Genomic DNA, 15,364 nt, shown 5'->3' with positions numbered 1-15,364 from the left:
AAGGACACCTCGCTGCGGAGGTTTTTTGGGCATGTCCAACCAGACGAAGAGTCCACAGGAAGGAAGCATGACTCAATTGCAGGCTGTAGGCAAGTGAACCCCGAAGAGGAGATGTTATTTATCAGGAACACAAGCCGACCACAGGTAATTGGCAGGAACAGGAAACAATGACCAATTTCAAACGTGTCAATCTAGGAATGGCAGCCCCAATCCCACATTCATTCATTTCTGCTTATATCATAAAAAAATAGTTTTAGATTAAAATAAATACGTTGCTTTTCACTCTCAAGACCATATGAAAAAGAGAAAAAGTAAAAATGTATTTATATTGATACTAACATATCTTTATTTTTTTTTAAATATACACTTACAAAAATGCAGCAATTCCAAACTATTCTCTATCACCACTAAATATCATGAGCCTATATCTTTTAAAATATATTTTTACTGCCATACGCATATACAATACACTTCTCACAATTATATAGTGCTCACAGAAAGTCTTAATATCATGGGTTAAACATTGCTGGTCAATGGACTTTCGCCATGAAACCAGCAAATTTGCAACACTTTTACAGAAGTAAGCAAGCATCCAAAGAGTTTCTCTGAGCACTGTAATAAAATGATTCATAGTCAACTTATCATTAACCCGTATTATAAGCATATCACTAACCGATAACTTGAAAAGGCATTTTTTTGTCTTCTTTTGAAAGGACATTTTCTCAAAATGAACTGCAAATATTCTGGAAATAGTGCTAATATATATATAAAAATATATAATGTGTCTTATTTTTCTTCTACAAATCTGGGGATAATTTTCATTATATAAAAGTAATGACGATAAACAAACAGAAGATCCCTTAAATTCTCTGTACAAAATCCAGATCAGAAATCATTCCTTCATTTCAAAATACACTATAATACATTCAGGGAAATTTTGACTTTATTGAAACAGCTTTTCATTGTGACTTTGTTCAGGATAAGTATGATGACTGGAATGATGGATGGATGGATGCAACAGCTTCTCTTCTCAATACAACATATGTTTCAGATTTCTTCACAGGAAGAGGATCCTGATGGCATTTTTACATTTTCAAATGTGTAACATTTAGGGTGACGTACAGATATTTTAAATGATAATGAGGTAAGTTGAACTGTCTGTTTTCAAATAATTTAGTATTTTCTTATATTAAGCCAAAATGTATATTGCATGTCCCTTGTTGTGAGATCCAAATCAGACACAATCACAAATAACTAATCTGGTGTGAAAGTTCTTAAGGCTACTAGCTGACATTTGGTTCAGCTGGACAGAATGGTGATGGATTAGAGTGGGGTGAGGAGAGAGAAGAGAAGCAGAAGGAAAGGGATGATGGTGTTGATGTGACTTGCTGCAGCAGAGCTGGTGGGGAGATTGCTAACAGTACTCTGAAGGAAAGCGGTGAACTGAGACACCTTAGTTAGGGTCATTATCTGAGAAAGGACAGCTCTGCTGGTGCTGGAGGTGTTGGTCATTATCACTGCGGCCTGGAACCAGGTGTTCCCCTGTTTACAGAGTAATGGGTCACCTGCATCACCCTGAGGTGAGGAGAGAGAGACAGGCAGACAGGAGGAGTGAAAACAGTGAAAATACGGAACAGCATTCATTCAGCCTGACTACAGTATGACCAGAGCTGAACATGCAGCAATACTGAGGAGTGAATGTCAGATGCAAGCAGCAATAGATGAGCATCCTTACCTGCTGCAACATCACAGCTGTAATACAGATGTTTGAGGAAGATGTGTTGTTCCCACAATTTGCCACTGTTGTATTCTGCTGCTGAATATATGGAACTGTCATGTGGAGAGATGGTTTTCTGTGTAATTTATTTTAGCATGAACATAACATCCAAAATGATTTTATACTCAATGACAGAGATGTAACAATATGTAAAATTTTGCATTATCACAATAAAAAAATTCTCAGTATCGTCATGGACCAGGATATTTCATGGTTATTTTGCTTGTACAGCTGCATTCTATTCGATATCCTTGCCAAAAATTGCGTTGTTTTTGTTTGACTACTGTAATTCAAATTCAAATTTCAAATTCAAAATAACTTTATTTGTCCCTAAGGGGCAATTAAAGGCACACAGGGCAGTTGAACAAGGACACAATGACATAAAGTGCAACAGTATTTGGAAGATTGCATGCTAAAAACACTGATGTTCTTCTCTGAGTGTGACTTGCTTTGTTTACAAGATCCAGCTGCTTCAATACAACCCGATCTCACGAATTTTCGTGCAGCCATCACGACATAAAATCTATTTAAACGTGCTGTGATCACGTTTTCGGCTTTTTTTACGTGCTGGGGTAACGTTTCCCCTCCCTATGTGTTTTAATGGGCAGTGCCTAACACCGCCACTATGAGCGCTAACTGGTGACTAAGGGACGGGAAAGTCATGCATGGCCAGAATCATATTTTGTTTTTTGTGATCTGATAACGCTTTCCATAACGTGTGACGCGACCTTGCAAAACAGCGCTTGGATTTTACTTCTGTTGCATGAATGAGTTAGTGTATGGAGGGAAATCCTGGACATTATTCAAAAGGAATTATCAACAGAAGTAAAATCCAAGCGCTGTTTTGCAAGGTCGCGTCACACGTTATGGAAAGCGTTATCAGATCACAAAAAACAAAATATGATTCTGGCCATGCATGACTTTCCCGTCCCTTAGTCACCAGTTAGCGCTCAAAGTGGCGGTGTTAGGCACTGCCCATTAAAACACATAGGGAGGGGAAACGTTACCCCAGCACGTAAAAAAAGCCGAAAACGTGATCACAGCACGTTTAAATAGATTTTATGTCGTGATGGCTGCACGAAAATTCGTGAGATTGGGTTGAGTGAAAAGGATGGGGCCATGAACTGACCCCTGGGGGACTCCACAGGTCACAGTGTGTGTCCGGGGCCTTGCTTTTCCAAGGGAAATGTACTCTGTTCTGTCTGTAAGATGGGATTGAAACCAAGACCAGGCAGTGTCAGTTAGTTCAATGGTGTGATGTAACCGACTGAGGAGTATATCATGCTCAATCGTGTTGAACACAGCAGATAAATCAAGAAGAACGAGTAGAGAAGGTGAGCCAGCATCAGCCGTCATCAGCAAGTCATTTGTGACTCTAATCAAAGCTGTTTCTGTGCTATGGGCAGAGCGAAAACCAGACTGAAATTTTTCAAAGAGGTTGTTGTATTTGAGGTGATCCTGAATATAGATGGCAACTACTTTCTCCAGTACTTTAGTGAGGAATGGAAGGTTGGAGATAGACCTATAGTTGGGAAAAACTTCTGGATCAAGAGTGGGTTTTTTGAGAAGTGATCGGATTATAGCGGCTTTTAAAGCAGATGGAATGTAGCCAGCCTGGAGGGATTGGTTAATGATTGTGGTGATCAAAGGAGTGATGGCAGAGATGTTTGCTTTTACCAAGGCTGCAGGAAAGGGATCCAGAGCACAGGTGGAGGGCTTCATCTTCCTAATAATTTCTTCAACCTCTTGTTGTGAAACTTCTAGGAAGCAGTCGAAAGGCTGGGCAATCTCAGGCCGTGGATTGATGGTCAGAACAGATAGATCTGGGGGACCTGGAAAGGCTGAGCGAGCTGAGTTGATTTTTGCTTTGAAGAAGGTCATAAAATCATTACAGCGCTCTTCTGTATTTTCAACAGGTATAGGAGTTTCTGGTTGTAGAAGTTGATTTACAGTGGAGAACAGCTGCTTAGAATTTCCATGGCTGTTTTTAATGACATTTCAATAAAACTGAGACCGTGCCTCTCTAAGGGACTTTGAATATACCTTTTGATGTTCCTGAAAGGCCAGCTTGTGGAGAGTGAGACCAGTAGCATTGTGACGCCGCTAAAGGGCAGGCCCAGCTGCCTTCATTTTTCGTAGCTCATTTGTAAACCAGGGTGCTGAGCGAGAGAAGGTAACTGCTCTGGATTTGACCGGGGCATGGAGATCCAATATATTGCTCAGGGTTTCATTATAAAAGTCCACTGCAGTATCGACTGATGAGAAGTTTACATGTAGAAGACTCTTTAAGTCATCTGTCATAGATACTGGGTTGATATTTTTCAAATTTCTAAAGCAGATTTGGCGTTTGGCCTTGATGAGAGGGGAAGGAAATAGCAGCTCCTTGGAGACAACCTTATGGTTGGACACACCCAAATCATATATTAATAAATTGCTGACAAGGGCAGAGTTGGTAATGACCAAATCGAGCGTGTGCCCCATAGTATGCGTTGGGACATCAACAAGTTGGCTGAAATTAAAGCAGTCCAATAATTGGAGAAAGTCAGCAGCAAGACGACAAGAAGGCGAATCAACATGAATATTCAGATCCCCAAGTATTAGAGTATTGGCAGAGGTTGTACTAAAAGTTGAAAGAAGATCAGACATTTCAGTGATGAAAGATGGATTTGGTTTAGGTGAACGATAAATGAGAAGTATTGTCATTGATGGACTGGAGCGGCGTCTGCAGTTCTGCAGGCACTTAACTTGCTTGTCGTGGCTAAGAAAGAACTGAGCCAGAAAGCAAAGCTCTCCATCTATTGGTCCATCTTCGTCCCTACCCTCACCTATGGTCATGAGCTATGGGTAATGACCAAAAGAATGAGATTGCGGATACAGGTGGCTGAAATGAGGTTTCTCCACAGGGTGTCTGGGCTCTCCCTTAGAGATAGGGTGAGAAGTTTGGATATCTGGGAGAGTCTTAGAGTAGAACCGCTGCTTCTCCACATCGAAAGGAGCCAGTTGAGGTGGTTTGGAAATCTGGCGCGGATGCCTCCTGGGCGGCTACCCGGAGAGGTTTTCCATGCATGTCCTACAGGGAGGAGGCCCCGGGGCAGACCCAGGACGTGCTGGAGGGATTATATCTCTCAGTTGGCCTGGGAACACCTCGGCATCCCCCCCGAAGTGCTGGTAGCTCGGGAGACGGAGGTCTGGGTATTTCTCCTGAAGTTGCTTCCCCCACGACCTGATCCCCGGATAAGCGGATGGTAATGGATGGATGGATGGATGGGACTGGACCATGTATCAGCCTGGGGGATTGCTGGTTGGGATCCAGAGGAGTTTCGCTGTGTGGTGGGTGTGGCAACGCGCTGCATCAGTGCATGCTCCCCAACCTGACCTGATTTTATAAAAAGACTGCTACTACTGACTGCTGCATTGTTTTTGTTTTGCAGTTATACACATATAGTTCAGTTATTCATTGCCAATGACACATGCTTTGCACATGCTTAGTTCATGGCTGGCTATTTTATTTTATTATAAAAGGATAGCAGAAGCACTCTGAATAAAAACAAATTTTATACAAATGACAATGCTGATTAGTTAATAAAAGACATGTTTTCAAGTCATAATTTTTCTTCTTTCTTATCGTGATAAATATTGTACTGTGGACTTATTGTGATATTATCATACCATGAGTTTTTGGTATCGTTACATCTCACCTCACTAAGTATGACAGCATTTTCTATAATTAATGCAGTGTAATGCAATTACACAGGTTCGAACATGCTAACACACTTACTCACCTCCGCCCTGGGTGCTTCTCCATCCAGTTACCCAACACTGTGTCCCACTGGGGAAGACAGCATTGCCCAAGCCCAGGCACACGGGCTGGATATAGTTGGTCAGGGTCACACTTGTAGCCAGGCGGAGCACAGCGATGTTGTTACCCGGCAGGTTGCTAAGGGTGATGTTGGACACCCCTAGTGATGCATTTGTACCCAGAACCACTGTCCACTGGCTGCTGTTGAGCTGTGAACTGGAGAAACATGGTGATGCAGTGAATACGAATATACAGTGGTACCTCAGTTTAAATCCTTAATCCGTCCCACATCCTTGGACTTATACCAAACAGGACATACACCAAATGAATTTTTCCCATAAGAAATAAAGGGAAAATGATTAATCCATTCCCATGAATGGTGATCCAAACCATTTTCTTCGTTGCTTGGCTCTTCTCATTAACTTTTTTAGAACTCATGGTTAATGAATTAACTAAAAATTTACATGAAAAAACACAAAATCACATGAAAATTCACAGAGAGTTATAGTGTGGGTTGTTCACTGAATTGTAGCAACTCTTGTGCTGACGCTCATGGGCAGGTTCTAACACGCGAGTTGTATTCCGAACAAAGGTCGTATACCAAGCAAAATTTTTCACGTCAAACAGGATGTACCACTGTACAAGGGAAATATGAGTCCTTTGTTTTTCATATTGAACTGCTGTTGATGTTAGGATTCAAGCAAGGAATTAATTTGATTTATTTATCGTTTTCAGAATTTCACATATTTTCAGTCATAAATCTCGCACTGATACATTTTGTTGAGGTTACAGAGATATCAGCAACCTTTGATTCTGTCTGTACTGACCTGTTGAAGCACTGGGCTGCACTCATGACGTATCTCTGTGTGATAAGAGTGCCCCCACACACTTGGACCCCATTCATCTGCAGGCTGACCTGCCAGGGCCACATCCCTGCTGCTACTGACCCACTGCTCCCGCCATTGTTCAGTGGGGCGAGACCACATACAACCGCTGAGATGAAGGAGGTGGGGGAACAAAGCGGAGTATTAATATAATACCCAGGATCATCTGCTGAGATCTACGCTGATCATAGCCTGTAACTCTGCCTCTGAAATGCAGTTACAATATTAACCAGTAATCAGAGAGAGAGCAGTTGGAACAGTTATGCAAAGGCTTCCCATGTTGCAAGACGTCGGTCTGAGGAAGGCAATCACACGATAGACAAAATAAGAAGAACATATGAACCTACTGGGAAATTAAACCTGGGAAATATCAGACACTTACGCTTGGCAGTGGTGGTTGTGGTGGTGGGAGTGCTTGGAGTTACGGTAATGGACGGTGACGAACTGCAGGAGGTGCTGTTGTCACTGTTTGTCCCACTGGAAGTAAATGTCACAAATCCTGGTTGGTTGGTGGTGATGATGGAATTGATCCAGGCCTGATAACGAGACACCCTGGTGTAGACCCCAGGGTACTTGGGGAGGGCACATTCATTCCCAAAACTCACAATCCCAGCCTGGATCCAAGCAGACCCCTGTTTGACCACCAGGGGGCCTCCTGAGTCTCCCTACACAGGTATAAACAGAATTCCATCAAAACTGTAACAGATACCAATCATACTAAGCTTCTGGCTACACACAGGAGCACATGATCTAAAAAAAGAAGCTACCGCACCTGACACGAGTCCTTTCCTCCTGCTAGCAGACCAGCACACATCATGTTGGCTGTGATGGTGTCCGCCCCATACAGACAATTACACATATTGTTTCCAACTATTGGTACCTCCACTTCCTGTAGGGTGCCAGGTGAGGGGAGGGCCACTGAAAGGGGAAATCACCAACAATGTTAATAAGATCCTGGACAGGAGGCTTTAATATGTTCAACAGTCGATGATGATACCTTGGTGTCAATCACACTGTCACCAGAAACTGTCCTCATATAAGAATAATATCTGTGAATGTTTAGTGAGATACATATAGAAAATTGGTATTAACATCCTGACCAGACAAGACATTAGTTATTGAAATGAGGAGTAGATCTGACAGTGTTATGTCTGATTATGAATATGATGACATACCATTATACTTAACATCTCCCCAGCCAGTGACCCAGGTCTCAGTGCCATTGTAGAAGGTGCTGCTGCTGGCTGCCAGGCAAATGGGCTGAATGTAGTCAGTAAAAGTCACAGTGGTGCTGAGCTCCAGCATAGTGAGGTCATTGTCATTTGTATTACTGTTGTATAGTGGATGACGAACGATGCTACTGAGGGTTCTGACTTGTTGATTTGAGTTTGTACCATATAGCTGCTGAAGCCCCAGATAAACACTCCAGCCATTTGTATTTGTGCTACATGAAACAGAGCATCAAATGGTTAAAAATCAAGTTAAATCATAGATACTTTTGGAAGTTGGATATCTCTCAGATTCATTATTTCAGTTTTACATTGACACTGTTATATGAAATCACCAATGACTCACCTGGAGAAGCAGTGGGCAGCAGTGAGTACCCACATATTGTTGATGAGAGATCCTCCACAGAGGTGTTGACCATTCAGTTGCAGACTAGCTTGCCAGGGCCAATTGCCCGGGGGTGCGTTCCCTCCCCCCACTATCCTGGTGTTAAGAGGAGCCTGACCACATGCTGGGAGGGGGGAGAGGTGAGCAGGTAAAGAGCTGAACATGGACTGACTGAAAGTTTGTACAATATTCTAACAGACATTACTGTAGCAGTTTTGTATATTGGCCAATTAATTTGTTAAGCACTAATTCACAAGACAAAGTATTAGTGTAATTTTGTGTTTTAAGGGAAGGAATAAAGACATGATATTAACAAACTTACCATTTAGTTGTGCATGTGACTCTAAAAAATGGGAGAGAACAGCTTTGGTTAATTACTATAATATAATATTTTTGCTTAAAATTCCCTTTGCCTAATTCAGAACATGAAAAGGCGACAAACAGAATGGACTGCAAACTGAAATCTTATTTTAACAAATTAATCACACACAGAAAAACTTTCATTGTCACAGGACGTAATGCTAAAAAATGCAGATAGTACGATTTGTTGCTAGTGTTGTTTTCTCTCACTGCCTCGCCGCTTGTTCTAGGAAATGAGTTTGACATGGTATGGTTGTTACAATTTTGCTTAATCAGTATAATGTCACTGAAAATGTTTTCATGATGATGCATTGCTGTGTCTTACATGCCTAATCTCAGCGTGACGTTTAAATAGCTGTGACCTTTAAACAGCTGACCTTTCCATTCATTTAAAGACATGAACACAAAACTAACTCTCCCATACTCCATCAACACAATTCCACTGTTTCATCTTTTTAATCAAATGTTTTCATACAAAACCTTAAGTGACACGTGTCACTTGGTGCCTGCAGGCTTTACTCAATGCACAAGCTTCAACAGCATGAAATGCAGTGAAGGCAGAGCACATGAAACACATTTGTTTTTGGAACCTAAACCCCACGTTTGCAGCTATGTAATGTGTTTCGCTGTGATTATGGTGTTCTCATAGGGTCAGCTATGTGCTGTTTTAGTCCAGTAGCCTATTGTAACTGGTTTGTAGCATAATCTGGGAACAGCTACCCAAGAAGGGTTAAGGTACTCGCCGCTGTCGGTGAGTAGCCTGACCAGATGGTCTGTCCTTATAGGGATTATATTTTTAAGAGCACATTGGAACATCTTAAAATGCTAACAAATATTTTCCTTTTGAAAAATTAAGCATGACTTGTTTATTCTGTCATTATTTTTCTTTATTAGCCGTGGTATATACTAAGATAATTACCTCGAACTTGGATAGCACCCCTCTGATTTGCAGCTGAATTACACATAGTCGTCTTTGATAATTTCCGCATAACCCCACACCTCGTCGTGGTTCAGCCCTTACTTATGAATCCACGCGTTACTGAGGCCAATTTGCTGCTTACTCAGAACACAAAGATGAAACATACTTAAAGAAGACTGTAATGTTGTATCAGACAAAATCATTTTATCATATGGACCAGTTATTTTTTTTAGTTATGCTTCATTGTGAAACTGGCCTCTAAACAGTTGTTAGTCTTATTTAAAATGATTAAATCTTTATAATTGTTTAAAATCTTTCTTTCAGGTGTGACTATTGCATTAATCACGACAGGCATTCATCCCCTCCTCGCCCCCCCCACCACCGCCGCTGGGGTACATTCCTTTCCCCCCAGTTTCAAACTCCGTTCTGCTAAAATGGCTCAGCTGTTCGAGATGTAAAAACCTGATTAAACAACAGTTAGTTCTGCTTGGACAGGAGTTGTTCTATGAGTGCAGTCATAAGACTATAACCGCACTCGAACATTTACATCAGCTGTACCACTCCGTTTTACAGGCGTATCTAAAAACCGTTAAATATGTTCATTTGGAGGCAGTGTTAGGCTGCTTCTTGTGCTTTGACGACCTACCCGTGTTTCCACCTGTTTTAAAACTGAATATAGGCGGATGTGACAGTAAAATAAAGGTTCTCATGTATTCCGCTTTATTTGATTTATTTTTATCCGTTTCGTATTCTATGTTTTATAAGCTGCCGAACCGGAAAAAACGCTTTCAGAGTATGACTGCGCTGTCTCTACTCAGTTGTTTACTCTTCTCAGTTGTTTTACCGCTGTCCTTTTAAGGATTGCGCAATAAAAGAGTCTGCTAATAACTTTGCTGTCATATAAATGCGCGTTTTCTTCTACCGCAAACGGCTTCCATAGAATGCCGAGTCATTCTCTTCATGTTTCATGTTTATAGTCTTCTGTCACGTATCTTTGTTGTACGGAACAATTAGTCTTCTGAAAATAATCCCCATTGATAAGGCACGAGACATATATCTCCAGTATTTCAGGTCGATCGGGAAGTCACAAGAGGAAGAACATAAAAAAGCATTGTTGACACTAAAGTAAGTTAAGGTATAGTGATAGAACTTTTGCCCAGGGACATATAGATCATAAAGATGAGAGTTCGAATTACACAGTGGCTTTCGGGAGAACCCCATTTTCCGCTGCGCACCACGACTTCCCAAGTCACATACACGCGCATACATATAAGTGCGCAGCAGCGTGGTCAGTAACATGGTTACTGCGAAAAACATTCTGCCATTGCTACTGCACGCAGTTAATACCCTCAAAAACATTTTATACAGGCACAATTAATAGACACAGAATTGTGTTAATTAGTGAAGACAGATGTTCAGAAGATGGCATGTAATGAGCGGCATATTTATACTATTATTTATTTCAGGAACCCTAATGTACGGAAAATATAACCCTTAATACCTTAGTGGACATTTTTTAGAGCTCCCCCTAAATCAGGGATGCCCAACTCCAGTCCTGGAGGGCCGGAGCCCTGTGTAGCTTAGTTCTTTCCCTGTTCCACCATAAATAATTCAGCTCAAGAGCTGTGTGGTAATTAGTACAAGGAGTTGAATCAAGCGTGTTAAATGAGGGGAACCCCAAAAATGAACAGGGCTCTGGCCCTCCAAGACTGGAAATGGGCACCCCTGCCCCTGCCCTAAATGCTCAGGGGAGGCTTCCAGGGAAAGGGGAGGCTAGTGTCCTTTTCTGGGGGTGGCGAGCTCCCCTTAGTTCCCCCGTAATTTGAACCATGATAAAGAATGCATGTACAGCAGAACCTTGGAAATCGAACGCCTCTTAACTTGACCAACTCGGACATCGAACGGGTCTATTTTTTTCGACTTCGATTTCTTTTCGATTTGTACCTCGACCGAAATCTTGGAGCTCGACCGTTCATGTTAAACCTGTATGGGTCGAGACGCGTTCAGCTCTAACGATTCGGACCTCGAGAAAAATCTAGCTTGCAACTCGACCCAAAACTCGGAACACGACAAAACAAAACATACTTGCTAACACCTGTACGGAACGAAACGCGTCTCTGATGGGCTGAAGTTAAACGGACCAACTGGGGTGCTAATGCTTATGAATCACTGTCAGTGTCGCGGTACCTCTCCACTGAGTTCGCCGGCGTGTGTTCCTCATGTGTTCGGCGTGATTGTACATTTAGTGATACAGTAATCATGGCCCCTATTAAATTGAGCAATGATAGCAGCAAACCAAAGAGGAAAGTAGAAGAGTAACTGCAGAACTTAAAAAGGAAATTATAACGAGACCTGAACGTGGTGCAGGTATGGGATTGTCATTTATTTCAAGTTGATTTATTTGTTGGTGTGCTTTTTTCATGTGTGTATTAGTAGTTAGGTTCAAATAGGCAATCATATGCTGTCTGGAACGGATTAAATTCATTTACATTGCATTTTATGGGGAGATTTGACTTGGACCGCGAACAAGTCGCATCTCGAGCAGCAGTCTGGAATAAATTATGTTCGTGTTCCAAGGTACTGTAATTTGCTTGGTAACCTGGGATCAGGGGCGCCGTAAGGGGGAGGAAAGCTAGGACGATTCCAAGGGCCCCTGAGTGACAGGGGCCCTAAAAAATTAGGAAAATAACTGGATTGTGTTGGACTGGGGGGCCTAATATGATATGCTTTCATGGGGCCCAAAATCTCTAGCAGCGCCCCTGCCTGTGATAAATGATAATTCTTAGTTATGGTAGGATACAATGATACATACTTGTGAGACTGCAACATCACTTCGCCCAGCGCTCATGACCGTATTGCATACATCCACAATGTCGAGACAGGTGTAATTTGTTACGGTTGCATATAGTTTGCGGAATCGATTTATTATTATTATTTAAGGATTTTACTCCAAAATACAATTTCCAAATCTTACTCGCTTCCATCATATTATGTTATTAATTCTTTTATCAAGTGTTAAGTAAATTACAGTAATGTACTGTATTTTAATAGGCCTATAACAATTCTGTTAAAACGACTATTATCATTGCTAATTTATAAAACCACGAAAAGTCCATGCTGATAATGCATTTTAAACAGCATGAGCAAGCGTAAATCAAACTTTAGAGATGCCATTTTTTTTTTACATAATTTACAATAAATTTCAAAGCTTTTCCCCTTAATTTTCAACATAAGCATTATTTATAAGTTACACAACGAAGCGGTTGTTCTAAATGCACATCACTTACCTCTTCCCAGTAGACTTACAGCCGTCACAAAAAGCACACAGGTCCTAAAAGCCATTGCGTTAAACGGAGACTCCTAGCCTGTCTGTGTTAGAATGTCCCTTCTGATTTCTTCCAGCAGTTTATACCACGTACAAAGCCAGCTTATATAGCACATCCTATTGGTCCGCTGGAATTTCAAACATTCGTAACTCTTTAAACATAATATTTCACATCCGTGTTTCTTTGTTAAACGTCGTAATTTTCTGTACGCAACCGTTACAAATGTTAATTGTGTAGTGCAATTGCCCCACCTTCTAATTCTTTGTTGTTAAATTATTCGCGTTACTATGGAAGTAAAAAATTAAGCCACTGCAAGGTCACAGCGTCCAGTACCAGTTAATTTATAGTTTATGATAAAGATCAAAGAGGGACCATTTATGATAAATATCAAAAAAGGAGAGTATATTAATGAATTTGCATTAAAATTTAGTATACCGTAACAGTGCATAGGAAGTGAAAATGGGGGGAAACCTGAAAAAGGTAACCCCCCCCCTCCTAAAAAAAAATAAAATTTCACGTATAAAACTAAAAGCACATTGTCATGACCTGCTTGTCCGATCCTCGTGTGTGCCACGTCCCCTCATTACCTACGCGTACTACCCCGATTGTGATAATCTGTTTCCTGATATTTTCGGCTTGTCTTGCGTCTGAGTCCGTTTTCCTTGGTAATAAATCCGTTTACCTTTGGATTTTCGCCTTCCTGCCTCTTCCTTCCCCGCTTCCTGCCTGTCCGTTTACCGCGATCGTGACACACAAATCGTTGTATCAGAATATTAATTTTGAGACCTGCTTACATATATTTTAGTTTGTAGATATTTGAAAGTTTTTAACGTTGTTTTTTTAAGTTAAATAAACACACCGGGTGCTAATCTGAAAGGGGTACATTTGATTTCAACACTGGTAGGGGCCAAATCAGTCCCTAAACCCCCCGCCCCACTAAACACACGGTACTCCCACAATATATTTAGGGACATGCCTCTACCATTCATACCCAAATGTACACCCTTATATGTGCCCAAAGAAGGCCTGAAAGAGCTGCATTATTAAAATAAACTATCTTCTGACACTGAACAATGTATATAGACTAGAGATGCGCGGATCAGCTAAAATGTCACCCGAATCCGCGGCTTTAAACAAATCATCCACCCGCCACCCGCCCGCACCTATAATTTTCTCTGATATAGATATCCGCACCCGCTTCTTCGTTTTTAACAGCAGATTCAGTGACTTTAGAGCTAATCTGCGCATCTCTGATAGTAAAATCATACGCGTATCGTATGCTGCTTTAAATGAACATTTATTCATAAAACAAATTTTGTCTTTGGCCAGATTAACCAACATTTTCTCAATAAAATAAACAGTCTTTAGCCTACTCCATTCAGACTTTAATGGGAATATCACCGTTTCTGTCGCTGCAACACATAAACACACAATGACTGGATAACGGCAAATTTATTAGCCCTATCTATTCAAATAATACAGAATATTATGCTTTCCAAATAGATAAAAAAAGAGAACAATTAAGAACTTTTTTCCCCAAAAAGAACTCGTAGGCACTTATACAGACGATAGGTAACAGGCGATAGGCACTTCGCTAAACCGCTCCCACACAGCACTTTTCTTTCCTTCCTTTTGTTTTGTTTTTAATTCTCCCTTTTTTAGTCTCTCTTGGATCTGTTTCGCCTCCATTTCTGCTTTAAGAAATGGACCCCCCTCCTCCCGCCACGCACGTATTTTTTTAAGACAAGAGCGCAAATTAGCGACTGTCTGCCTGATGAAAAATGCATTTAAAACATGTTCGTATTTTAGAGAATGTAGTTGATATTTGCATCATTAATGATTGATCTGATCCACCCGTGACCCACCCGCAATTAATTAAAATGTATTTTTTTATTACCCGACCCACCCAACCCGCGGATTATCCGCAGCGCCCGCGGATATAACCGCCATAGGCGCATCTCTAATATAGACACAAATGGAAACATTTGGGTTATTTTCAACCTGGTGTATTAAAGCATCCCGGAACTCCAGTGAGTTTTTTTCCGAAAGCCTGCGGTACTGTAAACAGCATTGTTCCACAAACACAGATGACTCACAGTTACCTACCACCAACGTCCTAACACATGAATGTCCATCTTTATGGGATGTAATGATACGTTCCTTTCTTTACACTTTTGACACATCGCATTGCCATATTACTGCCTATATGTACAAAGTGTTCAGAAAGAAAAAGCCATCATAAAAATAGCAGAGAAAACATAGTGTTGCAAAAAATATTTGCCCTGATTTCCTCATTTTTTGCACATTTGTTACCCCAAATGGTTTCAGAACTTTACATAAAATGTAATATAATACGAACATGAGTAAACACAAAACACAGATATTAAATGGTTATTGCATTTATGGAAAGAAAAAGGTTATTCATCACCCAGTTGAAGGAATAATTTCCCCCCAGAACTTAATAACTGGTTGTGTCACCTTTAGCCGCAACATCTGCAATGTTCTTATTGAGGAATACTGTGTTAGTGTTACACCAGATGTAGCAGGACACTTTTAACCAAAGCTACATACATTCTGTTTTGAGGGTCAGGGTCAGTCAGTCCCTGGAGTAGCTGGGGACATACAGTAAGAGTCTTGTTCAAAGGCCGAAACGGTGAAATAACTCTTCTGACTCTCTATTTTGTG

General features: G+C 41.1%; 1 protein-coding gene across 3 annotated transcripts in view; it reads right to left on the bottom strand.

Moving 5' to 3' along the window:
• Nucleotides 1-322: 322 nt before the first annotated feature.
• LOC111833765 (transmembrane protease serine 9-like) overlaps nt 323-15,364 on the bottom strand; it is a 109,853-nt gene continuing 94,811 nt past the window's right edge. The window contains exons 1-10 of one of the 3 annotated variants that reach the window (XM_023792357.2): nt 12,641-12,865; nt 8,397-8,417; nt 8,036-8,198; nt 7,636-7,904; nt 7,233-7,378; nt 6,843-7,125; nt 6,404-6,569; nt 5,560-5,792; nt 1,736-1,830; nt 323-1,575 (exon numbers count right to left, since the gene is read on the bottom strand). In XM_023792357.2, coding sequence (XP_023648125.1) covers nt 1,324-1,575; nt 1,736-1,830; nt 5,560-5,792; nt 6,404-6,569; nt 6,843-7,125; nt 7,233-7,378; nt 7,636-7,904; nt 8,036-8,198; nt 8,397-8,417; nt 12,641-12,695 — 1,683 coding nt within the window. In that variant the 5' untranslated portion in view covers nt 12,696-12,865 and the 3' untranslated portion in view covers nt 323-1,323. Of the gene's footprint in view, nt 1,576-1,735; nt 1,831-5,559; nt 5,793-6,403; nt 6,570-6,842; nt 7,126-7,232; nt 7,379-7,635; nt 7,905-8,035; nt 8,199-8,396; nt 8,418-10,275; nt 10,353-12,640; nt 12,866-15,364 lie in introns of those variants that run through there. The other 2 variants (XM_023792358.2, XM_072705069.1) reach the window with 2 other exon arrangements.

This window comes from Paramormyrops kingsleyae, chromosome 22 (assembly GCF_048594095.1).
Source record: "Paramormyrops kingsleyae isolate MSU_618 chromosome 22, PKINGS_0.4, whole genome shotgun sequence".
Taxonomy (NCBI): domain Eukaryota; kingdom Metazoa; phylum Chordata; class Actinopteri; order Osteoglossiformes; family Mormyridae; genus Paramormyrops; species Paramormyrops kingsleyae.
Note: the sequence above shows the minus strand (reverse complement) of the source record. Positions and strands in the feature narration are given on the sequence as shown.